General features: G+C 52.0%; 1 protein-coding gene across 11 annotated transcripts in view; it reads right to left on the reverse strand.

Annotated features, from left to right (window-relative positions):
• The window catches only part of FRMD4A (FERM domain containing 4A), a 362,843-nt gene that overhangs the window by 26,006 nt on the left and 313,812 nt on the right, over positions 1-23,025 (reverse strand). For all 11 annotated transcript variants that reach the window (XM_080605846.1, XM_080605838.1, XM_080605837.1 and 8 more), the window contains 3 exons: positions 12,844-12,920; positions 9,317-9,455; positions 2,647-2,788 (listed from right to left, as the gene is read on the reverse strand). In XM_080605846.1, the coding sequence (XP_080461972.1) occupies positions 2,647-2,788; positions 9,317-9,455; positions 12,844-12,920 (358 nt within the window). The remainder of the gene's footprint in view (positions 1-2,646; positions 2,789-9,316; positions 9,456-12,843; positions 12,921-23,025) is intronic.

Genomic DNA, 23,025 nt, shown 5'->3' on the forward strand with positions numbered 1-23,025 from the left:
CTCTGCTGTGTCCTGAGACTGTAAGTGACGTGGGGCAGTGACTGCAAAGCACCACACTGCAAGATTTTGGCCAGCAAATGTGACAGCTGTAAGCAACACGCGTTATTTCCTTGCAATCTTGCTGCAAACCCAGGGGAGACACGGCAGCTTCGGTGTGCTCCTCGTGGCAGTGACAGCCCCTCCACTGAGGAGGAGCAAGACGAAGGGAGGAAATGGCTCCGAGTAATTTCCAGGAGAAAAGGACAGAGAAGAGCAGGGAAGTGGGGGTAGGAGCGACGGATTCAGCTCTGCCCTTGTGATTTCAAGTCACTCCGGGTATTTATAGCCTGGAAATCCACTGCGGCCACTTAATCATTTGCACTTATTCTCTCCAGCACACGGGCTGTGCCGCGATAACCCGTCATTGTTGTGGCTGGGCGCCGATAACGTCGGCACAATGGGAGGAAACACCAGTGCTGGGATGGAGCTGGTGACGGTGCCCACCGGGAGAAGCAGTGAATGCCCCTTCCCACCCACTGGGACAGGGCTGGGTCACCACTGCCAGCCGGGCTCGAGGGAAGGGGCTCTTGGGGCAGAGGGATCTGGGTGACCATACGGAAGCCAGCCAGGGTCTCTATTCCCTGGTATCTGCCCTGCAAATGTCTTCTCTCTACATTTTCCTACCTCCGGAAGCGTGCTTCTAGCTCCAGAAGGCACAGAGGAGCTGCAAACCCTGCAGTGCTCCTTAACATTTTTGGAAAAGTCCTGTCCCCAAAGCTGGTAGGACCTAAAAGGCAGCTCTGAATGCAGGAACCCAGAGGGAGCCATGCTCTCCTGGCCCACTGGCAGCACCTCAGCCAAAAGAGAGGTTCACAAAGTCCTCAGGAGGCATTGATGTAGGCTCATCCACCTACGCAGGCCAGAAGAAATAACTCCTCTGGTCAGCGACCTCTGCACGAGTCTGGTCACTATCGCAATTCTGCTGAGTCCACAGACCCCATTCCCAGCCAGAACGGGTTTGAGCAGGGAGCAAAAAAAATACAGAAATAAAAGCATGGGCAGGTGGCCGTTTGGGACTTCTGTCCACACAGCACGGATCAGGTGTTGGCCCTACAAGAGCTTTTCTGGGCCTGACTTGCTGCTGGCTTTCACCTGGCTGCTGCTCTTGCCCAGTGTGCGAGCAGAAAGCAGGCCCCCACGTGCTTTGTAGGAAGGCTAAAAGTTAGTGTATGAACATGAAAACAGGATTACTACCGAGTAGCTTTCACAAACTTGGGAATGGTGCCCAGGAGGCCGAGATCTTGGAAAGACCTTTCGAACTTCCTCGGGGTACTTAGCGTTATTTACTTTCCTGCAGGAGAGCTGGAAAAAATGCCAAACAAAGAGCTCCAACAACCCGACACCGGGCCAGGAGCTGCTCGGCTACTGCATCGCTCCCGGAGCGATGGGAGGTACAGACGGTGGATTGTGTGCCCGAGTCGGGGGGACCTAAGGAGCAGAAAGGCATCTCTGTTTGCGGGCAGGGCAAGGAATTGCACAGCAGGCTGCTCCTGAGCTCAGGAAGCATTGCACATTTTAACCCCTTACTGGGCATTTTCCAGGCAGGAGAGGGTGGCTTTTAAGAGCCACGAAGGATACGGTGATGCAGAGTTGATCTACTGCAGCAGAGTGGGTTCAGTTTTAAAGCTCGTGCATTCTTACACAGACCTCTTCCTTGGCAAGCACGAGAAGGTTATTCTCTGCTGTTACAGATCTCATCACAATCAATTCCGATAACTTGATGTAACACTTAACAGAGGGCATTTAATTGACTGGAACTACTAATTATACTGATACCTGCAACTTCGCCCTCCTGAAGAGCTCACCACTGAGCAGCTCCAAGCTCTCTGCAAATTACCAATCCTTACTTTTGCTCCTGGAGTGTTTTAGCACTTACACACCGCTTGACCTGTTCAGTCAAAGTCTCAAAGAAATAGACAAGCTCCTGACTCCCCTTCCCTGTTCCTTCTCTTCTGATGCTCTAGCTCTGTCCCTTCTCAACTTCTCTTGAGTTTCTTTCACAGGTTTTTTCCTCCTCATTCAGGAAGGTGCTCTAAGCCACTAAAAGAAACCTCTCGGTCCCTGGTGGGGAGCGGCAGGGCACAGCTCTTTTGTGATACCTGGCAAATTCCTGCAACAAAGAGGCAAGGCAGGTGTGTGCTCTGTGAAGAAGCCGCCCTGTTTTGATACTGAAAAAGGACATCACCAACTCCCAGCCTCAGTTTCCCTTGTCTGCTGCACTGGCTGACTGCTTCCCCACTGCTCTTCGGGGACCGCATCACGGACACATCTGCCTAGGGCAGCAAACGGCCTGGGATGAGCTGGGTGCCAAGGGGTGATCACAGCAGGGACTGTGAAGAGAGACCAGGTCACAGCGAGGAAGCGAGAGGCTGGAGGTGGCATCCTGGGGCCAAAGAGGAAAGGAGCAGCTGTAACAAGAGAGGGGGGAGGCTGTGGCCTGTGCTGGTCGGGGGGCAACACGCTGAGAGACGGACTGACACCTGGACAGACAGAAAGACTGAAGGGAAGTGACTTTCATTTCTGCAGTGCAACTTCTGGCAGCTCCCCGTGATGTTACGGCCATGGCCCTTCCCACCACATTCTCTCGTTACAGGATGAAGGACCTACCTGATGACAGAAGGCTCCCGCTGCTGCCGCTGATGATTTTGCCTTTACTCCCCATGTTGGCCAGCTTTGAGGTCTTGAGCGTTCCAGTTTCGGTCAGGTCAATCGCAATCTCACTCAGGCTTCTTGCAGCATGAATCTTGGACTGGACAGGGACACAAGAGTTAGTAATTACCTAGCACTTCTTTAAAGCTCACAGAAGCAAGAAGTCATTTCACTGTGGCAGGAAACAGGCCTCCACAGCAAACTCGGATTATTTTACAAGAATAGAAGCAATCTGGCACTGCACTCCACTTAGATTCCTAAGTGGGTGCAATTCTGGCATCGCTTGCTGTTGTTTGTTACTTTCTCTGCTTTGCCATGGATATTTTTCCCTCTTAAAGAAACTATGTATGGACTCACTGTGCTAGCACACACAATAAGAAACCTCCAGAAATGCTAACGTAATGAACTGCAAAGCCTGAAGGCTAAAGACCACCTCTAGCAACTGAATGAAGCCAGGAGGGGTCTTTCCAAATCTGCTATGAGCTCTGGACCAACACAACGTGAGGACGCAGCTTAAATGGGCTGTCGTGAGCAGCTGGAAGAAAATATTGGCAGGAAAACATGTTCTGGTTATGGTCCAGACTAACGAGCAGCATGCAACACACCTACTTTGGGGGACCTCTCCAGAGCAATAACATTACTCCAGTAAGAAAACAGCCAGCCCCAGCTCAGGAACTGGCCATGCTGGGACAAGGAGTCACCCACTGTACAGCACCAGATGTCAACAATCTAGGAACCTCCAGGGGAAAGTAAACCTATCTCAGGAGAAAAAAGACTTGATCCCGGTGGCACCGAGCACTGAGCGCAGAGGCCGGGTGCAGGGCTGGGCCCGCCCAGTCCTAGCGGCTGCCTTGCCTCTGCCATCCAAACCCCACTGTTGGTGGATTGCCCTCTATCTATGCTTCGTATCGCTGGCAGCATGTTGGGAGTGCTGAATAATAGACAAGAGGATCAAGCACGCTGATCACAGCTGATGGGGATGGCCCTTCAGTTACAGCCCTACAAGTACTGCGAGGATGAACTCTGCATATGGTGGAGAGTTGGGTGGCCGTAAGAATTTTCCAGCCCTTTTTCTAGCCAGTACAGCCTTTGGATCACCTTAAAACGGCAGCTGCTATATCAGAACAACCCCCAGAGCTCTCTAGTCCTGCATCCCATTTCCGACTGAGGTCATCTTCAAGCGCTTCAGAGAGAAATGTAAGGAAATTTTCATTAAGCCATTGTGGAATCATCTGTCCACATGAAAAAATCCCTCCTGCCTCTTCTGAAATAAGGACCGGCTTATGTTCTGAGCTCTGTTTTATGTGTTGGTTGGTGAATTCACTTCAGCTAACAAACCACGATAACAAGGAGGAAAATGAGTCAGGAAGAAGCTTGCTGTCCGTAACATGTTGTGTGTTGCACACAAAGATGACTGCCGTTTCATCTCCCATCTGGAAATTGGCTTCTGAATCGCTGAACCTCCTGTGAGAGAGCTTGGAGTTCAGCCCGCTGCCCAAATCTTGCAAGCCTTGAGCTGCTGAGCTCCAATTAGCTTTGCCTCCCAGGGCCACGGACCTGGGATCTTCATTTCCCAGAACCCAGAAAGCTGTGGGCACGCCGTGCCAAGGCTGCACGTAAATTTTTGTTTGGGAGGGTGGTGAAGACCCAGGGTAAGATCACCAGAGCCTCTCTGTAAGATCACCATTCACCTCTGCAAAGCCAGAAGAGACTCTCAGCTCTACTCGTATGTGATGTGTTCCAGCACCAGCAAATCAGGAGCTGATGGACACCTACATATCAGGACGTGATCCGTTCCCACCAGAGCTAACATGAGATGGGAGCACAGGGAAAGCTGGCCGTGGTGGGATTTTCAGCACTCTTTCACGTCCTCAGAAAGCAGAGATCATTCTAACAAGAACTAAGGGTGAACCAAAGGCTGAATGCTCACCACGTGGAGCTTCACTTGTGGCTCTGTTACTGATTTGCTGTGGGGCTTTGGGTAAGGCACTTAAGGTTAAGATCCCAGCCATGCTCTCCCTCTGTTTGCACATCAGTGAGATAATAAGGGAAGGAAAATATCTCCCTGTTGCGCACTGTATTTCTAAGATTAATTTAAGACTGCAAATGAAGACAGCGCAGGGAGAGCCTCGTACTGAAAGCACCCACAGAAGTACTATTATAATTTAATATTCCTGGGTATTTATAGGCTCTGCCATTACCGTTCAGAGGTACCCGAATGCCTCACAAGCTTATTTCCACAACAACCCTAAGAACAAGGGGTGTGCAGTCACTCATTTGAGTGCAAAGGCAGAGCTACCTGCCAAGATCTTGGAGCAGATCAGGCAGCCAGTACTGAGCATCCTAAACTAATGCTACAGCCAGACAAAAACCTCTCATTTCCAGCAACTCCTTCCCAGACTCAGCCCAGGGAGAAGGATAACATTCTTTTTGCTTCTGGATCTGAGGTTTCTGGTCAGAAATAGGATGCAACAAGGTTTGTGAAAAATGTTCTTCAAGCAGCTCGGGAAGGTTAGGTTTAGGTGAAGAGGAAGGCCACTGCCTTTATCTAACAAGATTTCCTCCAGCTTGAGTTTCGATAAGGAGCCTGAGCGTGAACTGCTGTTTTGTTGCAATGCCAGATCTTTGGAGGCAACAAGTCTTCAGGCTGCTGCCACCCCAGTGATTTATTCCCCGCAGATGTATATATGCTGCATAACCCTACAGTTACGTAGGGTTATGCATACCTTGAATATCCCAGGAACAGCCATACCGGTCAAACCTAACTCAGGAGACTGACTCTTTGCAGTGGATGTCTAGGAAAGGCTACAAACCCCATGTCTGTACAGACAGACCCTGTCCTCCCGCTCTGTGAGGCCGTGGTTTTCCTGTACTTGTAGGGTAGTTACGGTGGGAAGCCATGTAGTTTATTTTCACTCACATCCAGACTACAAATTAGAGCACGCTCTGGCCCTACCTGTTTGACTAGGCACCAAGGAAAACGCTGAGTGAAGGCAACACAGCTGGGTGCTGCAGTCCTGGCCAGCACGCCAAGCCAGCAGCGGCAGTAAGAGTGCATTGGGGAAATGAAATTGTAGGGTAAGGCCAAAGCCTGGCATCCCTGCAGCCCGCACAGGGGAAAAGCAAACCAAAAGAGAGCACACGGGAGATCAGCAGGGCAGAAGTGAGCTTCCTCCACAGAGGGAGCGATGCGAACCTGCTGGTGGGGAAGGTGTTGGATCCGACTGCAGTTGTGCTAACAGACTCACAGAATTGTAGGGGTTGGAAGGGACCTCCAGAGATCATCGGGGCCAACCCCCCTGCCAAAGCAGGTTCCCCAGAGCAGGCTGCCCAGGTAGGCGTCCAGACGGGCCTTGAATATCTCCAGAGAAGGAGACTCCACAACCTCCCTGGGCAGCCTGTCCCAGGGCTCCGTCACCCTCACCGTGAAGAAGTTCTTTCGCATGTTGGGGCGGAACTTCCTGTGATCCATTTCGTGGCCATTGCCCCTTGTCCTGTCCCCACAAAGCACTGAAAAGAGGTTGGCCAAATCCCTCTGTCTCCCACACCTCAGGTATTTGTAAACATTGATGAGATCCCCTCTCAGTCTTCTCTTCTCCAGGCTGAACAGACCCAGGTCTCTCAGCCTTTCCTCACAGCGGAGATGCTCCAGGCCCCGTATCATCTTTGTGGCTCTCCGCTGGACTCTTTCCAGGAGATCCCTGTCTTTTTTGTATCGGGGAGCCCAGAACTGGACACAGTACTCCAGATGAGGCCTGACCAGGGCAGAGTAGAGGGAGAGGATCACCTCCCTTGACCTGCTGGCCACGCTCCTTTTAATGCACGCCAGGATCCCGTTGGCCTTGTACGGTGCCCTGTACTAACCAGAGGGGATGGGGCATCTCCTGATGGGAAGGGGGTGAACTTTCCACGCTGCTCTATCCCTGCTGTCCGCTGACTCCTGCGGTGCCGATCACTGTCGGGTGGTCTCGTACTTGGACAGCCACTCGGCAGCAGCAGGAATCAGAGCCACAGCTCGTTTCATACAGGCCACCGAGCAGCAGCTAGAGAAAGGCCTGGGCTAGACTTCGTAGGACAGCACAATGGTGGAAAGCTAGATTACAGCCCATTAGCGCTCCCCTGGGCCCTGCAGTCCCTCTAGGCAAAAACACAACGTAAAGCACTTAGTGCAGACCTGCCAAGTCTCATTTAGGCAGAGGAGACTAGCTCATTCGTGAGTCATTTCAAAGCACGGGGCCAAACTGATCCCCAGTGCTGCTCTGACAGGGTCACGGGGTGAGGGAAAATCCCTCAGTGAGACGCAGGAGCGGACGGACATCAGGGACGAATTTATCCCTCCTGCTCGCAGTGATGGGGACTGGCTGCAGGTGTTTCAGCAGGATTTTTTGAAAGCCCAGGCCTATTTTCTGCCAGTTCATTCAGCCAGAGAGCCCTGCGCTTGGAGGAACATGCTGCTGGGAATTTCCACAAAAGGAAACTTTTCGGGGTTTCTAGGGCAAACGTTTGATTGACTCGGTGCGGTCAGCAGGGCAAAGGCACGGCTTAAAGTCCTGCTGCATTTGTCTCACGCAGAAAGGAGAGCTGACAGGAGTTCTGCACGCTGACATGTTCGCTCAGGGGGCCGGGGATCTTTTCAGAGCCCGCGTTACACTTTGCATGGGGACACAGACAGAAATCAGCGGGGAGCGAGACGCTGGGAACTCGGCGAGCTGGCAGGAGTTCAACGTGGAGCGAGACCACGGGGAAGGCTGGGACCTCGCTTCCTTGCAAAAGGAGTAAAATGCATGCGAGCTGATTTTGTTTCATTTTAAAATCACGTGAATAGGCTTTTCCAGCAGGGCTGTGCAGCAGGTCCAGATCCAACTGGTGCACAGTTATGTGAAGAGCTTGGAGTTCAAGCTTGCTTCATCGCCGTCTTATCTCCTGCCATCTAATCACTGGGGTGAAGGCTCAGCTGCAATGAGTTCCAGCAGGCTTTTTCTTCTCAGTTTATTTTTTTTTTGTCAAAACCACGTGAAATGCCAAGTTTGGACATAAAAGCAGGGGGTATCTAAGTTTCGCTTTGAAGCTGGGGATTCATCTGAAGCGGGGACTCTGATTTAAGGGGATGGGGACCCGCGTGACTTGAAACTCAAATGTTTGCCTGAGCTCTTGAGAGCTGAAACAAAGACATTTCACATCAGCCCCCTCTAGAGCATGCTTTACTGGTTTTCAAAAGCGAAGTGCACACAGATACAGTGTCCTGAAGTGACCAGAGGGGATGAATTGAATGGATCATTTAAAATTGATGGATCTATCAATCCTGACGGTGTCACGTCAAAGCTGAGGACAACAGGCTAAAACACCAGCTCCCTTAAGGAAAAGGCACAAAAATGTTTGTGTACCTTAACTTCAAAGGCTCAGCGTGACCGCTGGGATTATTGTGACAAAGCGCTCTGACATGGTCGCAGACGTGACAGATTGACAAACGAGGGCTGGTGGGTGGTGCTGTCTGTAGGGGTGTGAGAGAGGGGAGCTCGGATTGAAACACAATCTGCCAGCAACAAAAGAAGTCACTGAAGGGAAGTCCTGGGCATTTAAAAGACCCAGTATCTTACCAAAGAAATGGGAGGAGCAGGAATCTCCTTCTGTTTGTTGCTTGCTAGTGACCTAAATACCTTGCAGCTAGATCAGTAAATCCATCTGGCTAAAAGTTAAAAAAAAAAACACTAAACTTTTATTTGTGGGGTTGTTTTATTGAGAGCAACAGCTGGGCAAAACAGGGAGGGTGGTGCATTGCCCTGGTGGTGCTGGGTAGAAGTGGGGGACCAGAAACCCTTACTTGCTATCGGGTGAGTTTGCAATTTTATCCATGTTCATAAGCTGGTACCCACTCAATACAGCCTTCATCTGATCTGTGAAGTTTTACACCAGCAGGCTCATACGAAGAGGGACGTCTCCATGAGAAGTTTCTCGTCTGTCTCTAAGTGATCTTAAAGTGATCAAAGCGATCTCCTGCTGCTCTGGGTATGCCTAAAATTACTGTTGATGAAAAGAATTAGAGGGAATACACACGCTCCTCTGGTTTCAAGGTGGTTTCTTTTGTGTGTTGAGCGGCCCTCCGTGTGGCACCACGTCAGGACAGTTCCTTGTAAGACCAGGCTGTCAGCAGCCTACCCCCCAGCTGCTGTGATGGAGAGAAAAATAATACCCCTCCCTCATTTTTAGGGAAAATAGGATAGTAAAAGGCAAGGGACAGCAAGAAGAATTCCGAGGTAGGTGTGTAGCCTGAAGCTGCTTTGCACTCACTTCTTGGAAGCTGCCCTAACTTTATGACAGAGTTCAAGAACCAAAAGACACGTGGAAACCATCCAGACACGGACATGACCCCATCTGTGTGCAAACTTTGGCTTCCCCACTTTGACCACAGTTCAGTACAACTCTCCCTTCAAACCTCACTCCCATAGACGCGGATTCGTCACAAATTCCCTCAAGCTGGCCAAAGTCAGCAGGTATTTTGAGTTATTTTGCCCTTCTTTGACCTCACGTGGAAAGGGACAGCAGCGAAGCAGCCACCTTGACCTTGCTGGGTGCTTGGGTGGTGAGAACGACTCACACAACGCATGCACTTCCTCACCAACATGCTTACCTTGCTTTGCTTTCTGTCCAGGTAGAACTGATGTTGACTAATGGCCATAGCCCAGATAGATTTTATCAGTGCCGGACAGGCGTACCACGTATGCACAGCGATGCCACTATGCCCAAAGGTCCTCCTGGTCACAGATGCCCTAGAGAGGAAAAAAGAATGAGCTGGGGTTACGCCACGGTTTCCTCAGATACGTTCTGCCACAGAAAACAACCCCAGACCTCACAGTAAAAGCAGAGAAAAATGCTTAGAGAGCAGAGGGAAATTGCTACTCAAATCAAGACAGCCTTTACTCTAGATGACTCCTCAAGTTAGAAAGCACCGGAGGTCTACCAGGAAAGATTATCCAGTTTGCCCAGTTTGAACTGGACTCCTGGGTTCAGCTGAGCTGACGCCAGCCATGGGAGTCACTGATGCCAAAGCTTGGGTGAATCCTGCGTGTCTCATCCCATGCTGAGACACTTGCGGCCAAGTCCTCACACCCTCCGCTGCCTCCAGATGGTGGATCTCAAATATCAGGATCCTGGTGACAACTAAAGAGCCCCAGGATCAGTGGCTGCTTTAGAGGATGCGGGAGAAGCTCTTCAGGTACCTCAATTTCCCCACTGGTAAACGGATGTAGCAGGACATGCCGTGTGGTTTGGGACGTTGTGAGGCTCGGAGAGGGCTGCCTAGTGCCCTGGAGAGAAGAGTGCTACTCAGAGATTAGCTGACTGAATATAAAAACAGGAAAACCGAGAGCTGTTTCCTCTTTGGGACTCACGATTGTCCTCAAATATTAGCAAAAAAATACAGGTTAGGTTTCCCCCTGCTCTCACAGCTGTACAAAACTGCCTGATGATCCCTCCCCATCCCTCAAATCTAATCCCACCAGCAAGTCCCCTGAATGAGAGCGCAGGCTAGGTCAGAAATTGGATGCTTTCGTTACGGGCTTTGATTCAGGAACACAGATTGGGAAAGGGAAGAAGGAAGGGGAGCAGGGGATGCTATGAAGGAGCTCCACAGCCAGCAGGCACTTTGTGCAGTGCAGACGTGGAGGTGACACTGCAGGAGCTCCACTGGGCAGTGCAAGGGTTGGTTGACTCTCTGCCCAGCGCTCTGAAGTCCTCAAGTCTGCTCAAACACTGGCTCCCCTCCTGCCACCTCTTCTCCAGCATGCCCGTGAGCTACCGAGCTGTTCGAAACCAGAGGTGAAGGTGGAGCGCAGGGAAGGCACGTGGGGAAAGGAAATGGTGACAGAGCCAAGAATGAAAGAAAAGCAAAACTATACAGAGAAATGGGAACTGCTGGCCAGGATCCGCTTGGGAAACGGGGGACAGCTCTCGTGTCAGGGACTTTACAGCGTTGCAAAACGTGTTCCTGAACCAAACTGTGAAGCCACAAATCGGAGTGAAATTTCTCTGAGAAAGCAGGCCAATGCAAACAAGATCTGAGACAACAGGGATCTCGTGTCTGTGGCTGAGCCCTTCCCGTGCCACCCTGCGCATCGTGAGACAACTCCCCAGGGAGGCAGCAGGACGGAGGCTGGTGGTCCCGGTGAGGATGAGCGCGGGGCTGCCCCATCGCCATCGCTGGACGGGGAACGAGGGCTGTGCAGGGAGGTGCTCCTGGAGCCAAAGCTGGAGATGGGATTCAGCTCTGAACGCTCCGTGTTGATTTACGGGACACCAACCTCTGCAGCATAGTGGGGTACGAGGTTCTGAAGCATTAAGGCGCTCAAACATGGGCCCGAGCCTTAATTCTGGTGCCATCCTATCCTCCTTTATGGGATAAGTAACCAAGATGAAGAGAGGTTAAAGGGTTTGCTCGGGACAGGAAGCCACGGGCAGGGGCAGGGCTCAGAAACATGCGTTGTGCTGCCCAGCCCTGGCCACAACCACGGAGCCATGCTCGCTCTCCCGTGCCTGCGAGCGTGGCTTTGCTGACTCAGGCTCTGGTTTGGCTACAGGGAGAGGAATGCAGAGGGAGCAGTGCGCTGGCCAGTCCTCCGCCTTGCAGGGTCCATCCCCCTTGGCCAGGAGGCTGCTACAACCTGAGCTGTGCTCCCACCACATCCCTGCGACGTGCCCGGCTGCTTTACAGCCAGACTACCCGTTGGACCCCATCGGTGGTGCTCTCAGGCTACAAAATTCAACCGCGTTGATTGCAGAGAGAAAGCAGCAGGCTGACAACAACCCACGCTGGACAGGGCTTTGTCTTCCCGGTGTTCATTCGGAGAAGCGGCACCAGTGGAATAAAAAGCAGCAGCTCTCCAGCGTCAGGAATTCCTATCCTCTGAACACAAACGACACACGGCTGGAAAGAGAAGTTCCTCCGGGTGGTCACGTTTCACGCATGACACTGAGTCGCAGACATCATCACGACTCGAGCGTCCCGGAGCTATTTGCTTTCTCTTCCTTGCAATCTCTGCTTCCAGCAAGCTGCCAGCCTGGGCGTTTGGGGGCTTCTTGCAGCTGGCTGCTCGCAGCCCACATTTCCGATGCCTCGCCCGCCGATGAAGGTTTGGTGGGGGAAATGAACACCCCCCCCCCACCCCAGCTCCTGCTGCTGGAAGATCTCCCAGAATATTCTCAACGTCGGGAATTGGCTCTGCTAGATTTCATGCGACTATTTACATGCTTAATATTAAGCAGATGCTCCGAGGCTCCGCTGACCTGGAGCTGCAGCCTGGTACGAACTGCTCTGCTCGGTTTTCACTTTGATAAAACGTACCTGGGGATACAGGCACCGCTGTGTCGGCGTGACCCTGCTCCTAGCAGGGCAAACGCGCACAGAGAAGCTGCATGCAAAATTTCCCCCATAAAAGCACAGGGATTAGTATACAGATAGGCACGGGAAACAGGTGAAACAGGATCACAGCTGACTGATCAGCAAAACACACTGCCGCCAGCAGCCCATCAAATCAGTCCAGGGAAGGGAGCCGGTTTCTATAGGCTGAATTCACGTTTACTTTGCAATGGGGACACTGATTTTAGTGGGAAGAGCTTAGGGAGCAATGTACGGGCTGGGCAGTGCCTGCTGTAACCATCCACCAACGCAGATGAGCAACGGGGGCCGGATGCAGGCAACAGATGCAGCACTGTGCCTTCAACTCACTCTCTCCCACGTTAAGTCTCTAAAATACGAAAAAAAAAAAAACAAACCACAAAACTCCTTGCTAAACAGACTGACGGGCTTTCATCCAGCCTGCCCCTGGTCCGGTGCCATTCCTGTCCGTTGAAATGCTGAATATTTATGGCCAAGGCAGCGTGCGAGTGCGAAACGGGGCGCCCGGCTCCCAGCGGGACGGGGACGTGGGGGGGGGGGGGAGCAAAACGCAGCCCCGGGGCTCGCTCGGAGGGTGCCAAAGCGGAGGGAAGGGCAAAATCCCGCTAGGAGGGGAAAGGAGGGAGGCACACAACGGCAAAAGCAGCCAGCCGGCTCCAAAGCCCGAGAAAGAAGGAGCAGCCCCCGGCTCAAAGAGAGCCCCCCCCCACCCATTCCAAGCTCCAAGGAGAGCCCCGCACGGCTCGGCACGGCTCGGCTCTCACCTGCGCGGATCGTGCACCTCCACCGAGAACTTCTTCTCGCGGAAATAGAGGTTCTCCAGCTGCCTCCATTGGAAGATCTGCGGGGGAGAAGCAGGGGGTGAGGCTCCTCCTCGCAAGCCCTGCCCGCGCCCTGCCCTCCGCTCCCTCCCGGAGCCGCGCCGGGGGCTGCCCCGCTCCGCCCCGCTCCGCCCGGCCCGGCCCCCTTCCCCTTCCCCGCTCCCCGTTCCCTTTTCCCTTTCCCCGATCCCCTTCCCCGATCCCTTTTCCCCTTCCCCATCCCCGTTCCCCGCAGGGAGGCGGGGATGGAGCCACCTCCAGCTTGCCCGGCACGCTTTCTCTTCCCGTACGGTTTCCACCCGCAAAAAAAATTAAAAAGGACGGAAAGCCGGGATTCGGTGCCTTTTATTTTTAATATTTAATTTATATTTGATTTTTTTTTCTTCCCTTCGAGGGTGGGCAGCTGGGCTGCGTGTGGCTGATCCCACAGGGCACGGGCAGAGCAGACCTCGGGGGGGCGAAGGCAGCCTCCCTTTGTAGGGCAGATATTTGGGGTGCGGGTCGCTATCGGGGTGCGGGTCGCTATCGGGGTGCCGGGTCCCCAGCCCGGCTTTGACCCCAGCTGGCGTCGTCGCAAAGCACGATGCAGACAAAACCAACGGTGCGGTTAATAGGGAAACGGGGGCTCAGGCTGGGTGATGGACCCAAGCTCGGGCGGGGGGAAAATTCAGCTCTCCCGGGTGCTCGCCCAGTGCCCGCAGCGCTGAGCAGGTGTGGGTAGGTGGCAGGGACCCCTGCCTGCCCTCCGCGTGCGCGTGCACCGGGTGCTGGGACGCCACAGAGGCCAAAACCCCAAACCCACACCTTGCCCCAATCCCACACCTTGCTCAGGGGTCCCTGCTCCCGAGCAGCCTCCCCCCCACCTGGGGCAGGAGGGAGGACAGCGAAGAAGCAGCGGGAATAAAAAGACCGCAAAATAAAACGACCGCTGCGGGCAGGTCCGCCGACCTCTCCGCATCTTTACCAAAGAGTTCCCCCAAACCTAAATGTCGCCTTCCAGGTTGTTTCTTGCACATTGCCTTCCCCTGTGCTGCTCCGAGCAAAGAGGGAGGCTCGGGGCCGGTTCCCTGCGCTAGGAGCAGAGCCAGCAGAGCTTTCCCTGATTTATACTCCCTCTGCCACTACAGGCAGCTTCTGTTGAGTTCCTGTCCGACCCCCAAGGAAGGAGCTGGCTCCTGCCACGCCAAGATAAGCTGCTTGCCAGTGTCAGCACTCCGGAGATAAGCAAACAGGAGGCGTGATTTGATTTGCACCGATTAAGCTTCTAGTGGAGGTGAGATCTAGAAAATAAAGCAAGCCACAGCGGGGACCCGAACGTTTTCTCTTCGCTAGGGGCACGAGCATTGAAAATAGTTGTGTTTGTAGGAGCTTCCAAGAGTTGTCTTTCTGTATTTTGCTTTTTTTCTTTTTTTTTCCTTTTCTTTCTACAACTGGACGGAAGGGTGGGGGCTGTGACAGCTCAGCCATGCTACAGTTTCTGTGTCCCCCCCAGGGCACGCAGTTGCTCGGTGCCCCTGGGGTCGTTCCCATGGTGGGGGGACAAGGGAGGAGGGGAGCCAAGAGGGACAGGGAGCTCGAAGGGAGCTCGAAGGGCTGGGTTTTACGCCGTCCTCAGAGGGCTGATTGATTCCTCCCACGGAAAAATGAATCACTGCGTGAAAGCCACGATGACCGAACGGAGCACAGAAATACCTATTATCTTCCCCGCCGAGACAGGACGGGCTTGGGGTGAAAGGGTTAAGCCGGGAACTGCGATCTGAATGTGAATTCTGTCTCCCCTATGAGCTTCAGCTGAGTCTCAGAGGCTCCAAAAGGCAGTTTGGGGCCCAAACTCCCGCTGACAACAGCAGGGGTCAAGCAGGAGACCGTGGCGTGGGCCTCCGAAACATCCCTCCGCGCTTCCAGATGCCCGTGCGTACCGCAGGGAGGGGGGAACGGGGCCGCGCTGCGCAGCATGCGGAGGGGACGTGTCCGGGAGGCGCTCAGACATGTGGAACCCATAAGCGGCTCAAACCCCGGCGGTTCACACCCTCCAGAAAATCTCCCCCCGTCCCTGCGTCCCCTGCTGTCATTCCGGCGTGGCGCAATGGGAACTGGAAACCTTTTTCCGAGCTGCCGGCAGCCGCTCTCCTCGGTTGCGCTGTGCGGGTAGACGAGGGGATCTCCTATCGCCACCCTCCTCCGTGCGGCTCTGCCCCCGTGCCCTAACCCTGTCCCGTTTCGGCCTCTAACAAACCTCCCGGTGCTCGGCTCCTTAGCTGCGGCTCCGTTTCCCTTCGATGATTAACTCCAACTGTCCAAACACCCACGGCCCCGGGGGAGCTGTCAGCTGGCCAAACGCAGGCGCCCAGGGCCATTTCTCCTGCCCCGGGGTGCCCCACATGACCCCGCCGCTGTCCCAGGGGGGAGCAGGACCCCTGTAGGGCCGGTGCCGTGTGTGCCAGCCCCACACAGATGTCTTGGATACCCAGCAGTGCCCAGAACGGCATTCAACACCTACATTTTGGGCACCGGAGCAGCTCCCCAGGTCACTGCACTTTTATATCTAGTCTCTCTGTTTTCCTTGGCAGGGTAGAGAAGGAGGCAAGCCTGGGCTCTTCAGATGGAAGGGGTGAACGTGAGCTTGAGTTTGGGTACTTTTTGCCACAGCACCACTCTCTCGGATGTGTATACGTGCATTTTACCGCTGCCATAACTGTGCTCTCCCTTTGCTGCCCAAATATTATTCTGCAGCCTCCCACTCCTTTTGCCCGTGTTGATCCGAGAGGTCTCGCCCTTCCTCCACGGAAGGAATCCCATCTGCACAAACGTGACTACCCACAAGAAAGCACCCGCCTTCCCGTTAGTGGATCACAGCCCCACAGGAGGAACAAGGCCTGATTTCTCCTCGTGGAAGCAAGCTGTTCCCTTCGCCGGTTGCCCGGCTTATGCACGGTTTCCAATTGATGCCGTTAATTCGGTGCCAGATGCACGAGGTGCCATTAGTGGGTCTTAAATGGAAGCGTAATTTTTACCCGTCAAGATCCTTTTACCACGCCGGTGCTCGCAACCTTCACTGGGGAATAAGAGCCGCAGCAGGGAGCTGGTCGTAATTTCAGCACAGTCTCGTGGAAATGCGGCGACAACGGATGCGTGCAGGTTTTGGAGAGCCAGTTTTGGGCTTAGTTTGAGCCAAAGCATTCAAGTCCATGGCAGATTTGCCTCTTCCCACACAGAAGGGGACTGGTTTTGTGACATTTGGCTGTCTTTGGTAGATTTTGGTAGATTTCGCCCTCGTGGGTGGGAAGAGCTCTATTGGCTTTCCTGGGGTTGTGTTAGGGGCGCGGGGACCCGAACGTTGAGATGGGAAACCGCAGGTCTGGGCTTCCTCAGACCAAAGGCACCTCGCAGCAGAGACAGGGACAGCATGGCCCCAACCACGCTGGAAATGAGGCTTAAGGAGAAAGTCCCTCGGTAACACAGCATGTCCCTGAGAGCACAGCTCCCCGGCCCTTTAGAAGCTGCTCTCGCTCGGAGCCTGCAGACAAGGGGCCAATTAGCGGGGCTTGCGGCGGGGCGAGCCTCTGTGATGTGGTAGTTTGCCCCCTGGGATCCCTTCTGAGGTCAGCAGCCCGCTTTGGATCGTGCAGCAGCGGGCAGCTTTCAGATGGGAACAATTTTTGGTAGTTGCCATCATTACAGGCTGCACATGAGCTCATTCAGTCCTCGCTAGATGCTTAAGGAAGTCTCCCCGAGACGGGCTTTTGAGCACAGCTGCACACAGGAGAATGGGAAAGGGGCTCCTAAAAGAGAAGAGAATTGCCCTTTTTCCCTCTTCCTCTGAGTCAGAGAGATTGCACGGGGGGCTCTGATTCATCCTGACAATACAACTGGAACCAGAGCTATCGCTTGATTTTGCAAGACTGCTTATCAACCTGCAAACATCCGAGGGGCAGCCCGGGGAATAATTGTTCCCTATCGGACCACGCGTGCTGTTTCAGATGCTCTGAGGGGGCTACGGTGGGGAAAGCAGTACCAGAATTTATTTTTTATTTTTTCAAAGCTGGCAGCTTAGAAAAGGAGCCGGGGAGGGACCCGAGCCCTCCACGGTGTGTTGTGGGGAATTCAGGTGCAAGCTACAGGAATATTCTGGTTGCCGAGCCCTTCCAAGAGGCCGGCAGGCTCGCCAGGCACCAGATGTTTGCGACTGGTTACAAAGAGCTGCAGTCAAAGCCCTTCAGACGCAAGCTCCTTTTGTGAGCGCGCTTGTGGTTTGCTAGCTGCTCCCTAATTAAGCTGAGCCTGGAGGAGAGGAGGCCCGGGGATCTGCATCCATTGCAGCCGTGTGAGCCTGAAGTGGGTTTTTACCACTTTTATTGACTGTGGGGCCGGCGCGGTGGAGTTTGCACACAGCAGGAGGTAGGGTCAGCGCGAGAGCATGTGAAGAATGCCAGAGGCTCCTGATAAAGGAGGGAAGGTGTTTTTTGAATGAGCAGAGGGGAGCGTTTCTGGCTTGGTCGCTCACGCCCTGGTGTGGGGAGCAGAGTTAATCAGTGCTAGACACTCTGCAGCTCGTGGCAGGGACAGGAGAGAGGATTTCTGAAAGGCAGCAAAGGTGGTTGGTGCTCAGTGCTCTCCGGATTCAGGTTCCTAAAGAAATATGCCCAAATACTCCCGCTTCGAGCAATTCTCAGGCTTCTCTGCCCCGCGGTGGGGCAGGGTCCCCGATGCTGTTTTCTGCCTGCTGCGCCCAGAAGAGCTGGATTTGGCGCTGAGCTGGGCAGTGTGCACTGGTAGACCTTGCGGGGACACAGTGGGAACCAGCAGTGAGGGGTGGTCAAACACTAGGGCCGTGAGTAACCTGACTTATGTGGGAAGCTGGCCCAAATTTGAGCAGGAGGCTGGGCCAGGGACCTCCAAAGGCCTCTTTGACCTGGATTTCTCTTTGTAAGCATCTAATGAATGACCTGCTGTGACTGCTGTTGGACTCACTGACCTATGTGGCATCTCCCAGTCCTTCAAGTCTTTCGGCTTCGTAGATGATTAATGCCTCATTAAGCCACCCTATGCAGAAGGAGCAATCGTCCCTCTAAATGCACGGATCGCCGCCGTAGCACCTAGACTGGGCGCTCTGAGAACCTTCTAGGAAAGGCAGGGAAATAACGTGGCATGTTTCTTACAGCTCAGATGCAACCCTTTTACTCTCCTATGCTATGGGCAAGATCCAGCCCTGGAGGATATCCTGGTGCTAAAACTGGTACTAAACAATGAAACTGAACAATGAGAGTCTTTTCGCACAGCTTGCTTGAGTAAAGCTCCAAACTCCCAAGTCTTTTTTTTTTTTTTCTTTTTTCATCCAGTTTAAAGACAAAGCAAACACAACAAAAAAAATTCCTCCTTGGAAATGTAATTCCTTCCTCCGAACAAACCAGCAAGCAAAATTCTAGGGTCTGAGTTATGCAGGAGGTCAGGGTGGAGGCTCTGAGCAGTCCCTTTCTGGCTTTAAGCTCTATGGCAATCATGGCTCCAGCAAAGTCAATGGCAGTTTTGTCCCAGTGATTTCAGCGGGGCCATGGTTTCCGGCCATGGATTTGTGTTCTGCCTCAAGCCAGTCCCGCTCCCATCAATCATACCTCTGTCAAACTAGCTAGGGTGAACGAGGAAGGGTTTGATCCAGGCCGAGCACCATCTCGGCTCAAACAAACAGGATCTTGTTTCGCTGGCAGATTTACCAAGAGATTTCCACGGGCTGTCACCTGTGAATTAGCATGACCCAGTGCTCAGGGTGCCCCCCGGGTCAGGAGATGAGGACGCTGCTGCACTGTAACTTAGCCCTCTCTCCTGCCATGCTTCCATTCATTCCTGTACTTCTATTAGTTTGGGGCATTTTTTTTTCTCTTTTCTGGAACAAAAAAATAAAAGGTTTCCTGTGTGGTTTGATGTGGGGAAATGACCCCACCAATGATCTTCCCAGAGGCTCGCTGTCCTCCCTTCCCCCAAGGAATGAGAGAGCGGTTTGGCTAAGCAGGACTTTTGGTGGTCTGTCAACAATACCAGCTCACATTCTAATTACTTCTTCCCCTCAGGCTTTGGGACATTTTTTTTTTTTTTTTTTGGCCAAACAGGCAAACCGTTTCTGGTCCAACTTGAGATCCTTTTTGCTGCGTGCTGTTCTCATGGGACCACACCACCCCAACAAACAATTCTGGCCTGACCAAGCAGAAATTGCATCTAGATCTATATAATCACCACTCCGCCTTCATTTCCATTATGGAGACAATTCCCTATTAAATTTCAAAGTGGTTTATTGGCTCGGAGTGACAGTAAAGCATCAGATCTCAGAGCGAAGAGCCGTTATTTGGACAAAGCATTATTTGCCTACATCATGTAACCTGATATTTGTGTCTATAACTGTATACAGACCGGGAGATCAGACTTTGATCTGATATCCGACCAAATCCACCTACAATGCGCATACATTTGGCAGACGCTGTTAGATGTTGCGTTGCTGTCACCATGCTGAGTGCATCTTGATCGATATGTTTATAGAGAACTTTTCTTATTGATTTTTATAAATTATTTTTCTCCTTTTTCTCCTCTGCGTGCACATCAAAGTGACTTTCTGCACTGAAGATCCCTCCTTTCTGACACAATGTTCTACGTATTGCATAAAGGATGCCCAAGCTATTGCCCGTGAGTCAGCTATGGCTCACTCTAATGATTTATGCCACTCTCTCGCCTGAAGATCCCCTTGCCTTCTCTAGCAGCATGATTAAAGGGGATTGGACTAGATGATTGAGGACTAAGGGATTGGACTAGACGATCTTTCAAGGTCCCTTCCAATCCCTGACATTCTGTAAAGCACATCCACCTTGGAACCAAAACACAGGAACACCCACCCCATGCCCAGTCATGGGATGACGATGCACAAACCTACTAGATTGTGTGCCTGAAAATACACCTGCGATGCAGGGTGTCTGTATATAGGGCCCTACAACAGCAGCAATCCCATACGCATGGCAATGGGCTGCCATGCACGACCTTCTGAGCCTCCTGCCCAGCCACTCACTTCAAGATGCCTCGTATTTGCAGCCACTGAACTCCTGCCTGGCTTCACCTCGTGATAGAGATGTCCAGACCTTCGGAGCAGCAAGTCCTGGTGAACTGAGACAGCATTTGGGAAGGGTGGGGTACGTGGGGAGCCTGCTGCCACTTCAGAGCCGAGCACAAGTGCTTGAGGAAGCCTCGGTCTCACTCCAGATCTCTGCCATAACTCCAGGGTGCTGAGCTCCAATTTGTTCCACTTTGTGCTGTCAGAGTGATTTGTCTTTGCATCTTGTTGAAGCTCCTGCTGTGCGCTGCAGAATCATTTAGGACTTGGCGGCTGCTTTTATAGAGAATTACCCTTTAAGACCTGAATATGACACTTAGAGCAAGTGAATTTTACTTTGATGGGTACTCCTGTATTTAATGGCAGCCGTGGGATTGACTTGGCTGCAGCAGGGGACAGGACCTGATGCTGTAGCCTTTGTGAATGCGGATTCTTGCAGCAAACCCCGGGACTTTATGCCTGACAGTATCACCACAGTACACATACACCAAACCACCAAAACAGTGCTGGCTTGCTTGTAAGACAGCAGTGCCCCAGACTATGTGTTAGTGCTTACAAGCGTTATAGGTGATCAAGGTACTTACCTACCTAGACAATGGAAACTGAGCATGACTGTTGTATGACTAGCTAAAGCATTTTTAAAAGTCTCTTTACCTAGTCAGTCTCCTTAGTTGCTGCCTCCTTAATTGTCTGGGATCAGCCCTGTTTGGAAGAGACACTGAGCCAAACTTCTACTAGCTTATATGAGAAGAAGTGGTGCTTACGACCTATATGCACCCTGTAGTTAATTCATCCTGATTCAAACAAGACAAATTCCATGGAGCCAACTCTGTCTTATTGCGAGCTGTGAAGCCCTTGTCTCACTCCACAAAGTTGTTGTGTGGGTTAATGATAGTTTCTTTCTCTGGCCACCGTGATTTATGCAGCCTGCACCCATACCCAGCTCCTACAGCTGTGCTGCTGATGCTGACTGTGGGCCAGATGGTGAACGGGAACTGATCAAGGTTAAAAGTGGCTGCTCTTTTTTGGCTGGGTTACGCTGAGCTCTGATCACTTTGCTGGGGCAGTTTCCTTCTCTGGACTGGGATGGGATAGGAGAGCGGCGAAGGCCACTTAAGCTGGTACTGCTGCCAGAAGAAATGTTCACTAAATCACAGCCTAGTGCCATGCCCAGCCAAACCCCATGGAAATTCTCCATCTTGGGGACAAAATCCTACTTTCCAGCCCAATGTGCTCTGATCTGATTTATTCATCTCCCAGTGCTCTTGGCAATTTTTTGGGACAGTGGGGTGCAGTGGCAAGGCTGAGGGAGGTGCTGAGGTGGAGGCAGAAAGCAAAAAGGAGAAAAGCCTGGTGCTGGGTGGCGAGCACTCCAACCTGAAGCAAGCAGCCTCAAAAAAGGTGCTACAGAGGCCACGGTCCCCTGCATAACAGCAATGGAAAAGCCATTTCAGCAGGAAAAGGTCTTAAACTGTGGCTGCTCTTCGGTGGTCACAGGTCTGGGTCTTAGATTTTGATACACAAGGAAATGGGGTGAGCAACCTCCTCCACGAGAAGGAACAGCAGGGTGAGAAACCTCACTTTATGTACGTCTCCCTCCTCCGGTGCACCACATTTCCAAGCACTAAACCAAGACTGAATTACTGCACTATAAAATGAGATGAACCTGCCGTGACCTGAAGACTGGTTCAGTTTACAGCCAAGTCCATAATCCAAAAAGCATGAAGGATCAGCAAAGGGAAGAGAAATGAAAATGTTGAGCAGAAGGAGCCAGCAGGTAGTCCTTAACAGTCAGCTAATCACGGTGAATAATTTATTACAGCAATGCCACTGAGACTCCACTAGCTTTTAAACCAGCATTTCCTGGAAATGTTTTCTGTCCCTCTTGCATCACTTGTAAATTTTAAATATTTCATCCCTGTCTGCTATGCAAAGATGTTTGCAAATGTCTTAGGAAATGATGCTGTTCCAAGAAGAGCCCAATTAGCCACGAGGACAATACGCTGCGTCTGACCCCAGCTGATTGTGGATGTGTTACCAGCCTTTTCTGAATATACCCCGTGGCATGCCAGTGAGAGGAGTGCTACACATGCTCCATGCCTCTGACAACAGAAACCAACTTGCTGCCAAATCAAACACCCTCCTTGAGCGTGAGGGTTTGTAACACCTCTCAAAATCCTGTCTGCATATTACCAATTCAGCATTTTACCTCTGGATTGAGGGGTCTCCTATACCCAATTTCAGTCTTACCGTTAACCCTTCTGTGCTCTTTATCTTTAATGTATCACGTGGCAAGGAGTTATGCAAGTGAATCGGGCTCCCTTTAACTTATTTGAAATTCACTTTTCTTTTGCCTCTTTTACTGTTCTGATGGTCTTCTACGATCAGCCAAGATAGGGACCAATTTGTCAGCTTCTTCGTCCCCAGCATTCGTTAGTTTCTATAAATTTCACATCAAGCCCTACTCTCTGTTTTTTTAAGTTACTGGTCTGTCATTCCTTCACCACAGGAAGCACAAGTTTAACCACTCCATCAATGAAATTACTGACTTGACAGTGCTTCATTATGCCCTAAAGCAGAGAGGATCGCTATTTGTTCTGCAATAAAAAGGCTCTTAATTAGGCTGTTGCTCCTCCTGTGTAAATATCTCATTTTGCCTCTGGAACTGGGAAAGTTCACTCTATCTCTTGCTGTTTGGAAAAGGCCAAGTGACATCACACAGCAATCTTTCACTTTCTGGACAAAATTAATGCGCTGATTATTTTGTTCCTGCTGGTGACGAGCAGGTGATTTATCTCTAATCAGACACGCAGAGCCACTGATTTTACCTGTGCTTTGTATTGCTTGGCAGGATGCGTCCAGCTCAGCTCTTCTTTTCACATGTGTAAATCAAGCTGTTACTGTTGTTTTGGATTTACAACAAATACTACATATTAAATTCTTCTGTAATGAGAGTCCATAGTTTTGTGGTAAAGTATTTTCACAGCATGTTTCATTTGATCTCAGAGAAAGGATAACGCGGGGAAGAAATGGCA

This window comes from Anser brachyrhynchus (genome assembly GCF_964034855.1).
Source record: "Anser brachyrhynchus genome assembly, chromosome: 1".
Classification (NCBI taxonomy): Eukaryota; Metazoa; Chordata; class Aves; order Anseriformes; family Anatidae; genus Anser; species Anser brachyrhynchus.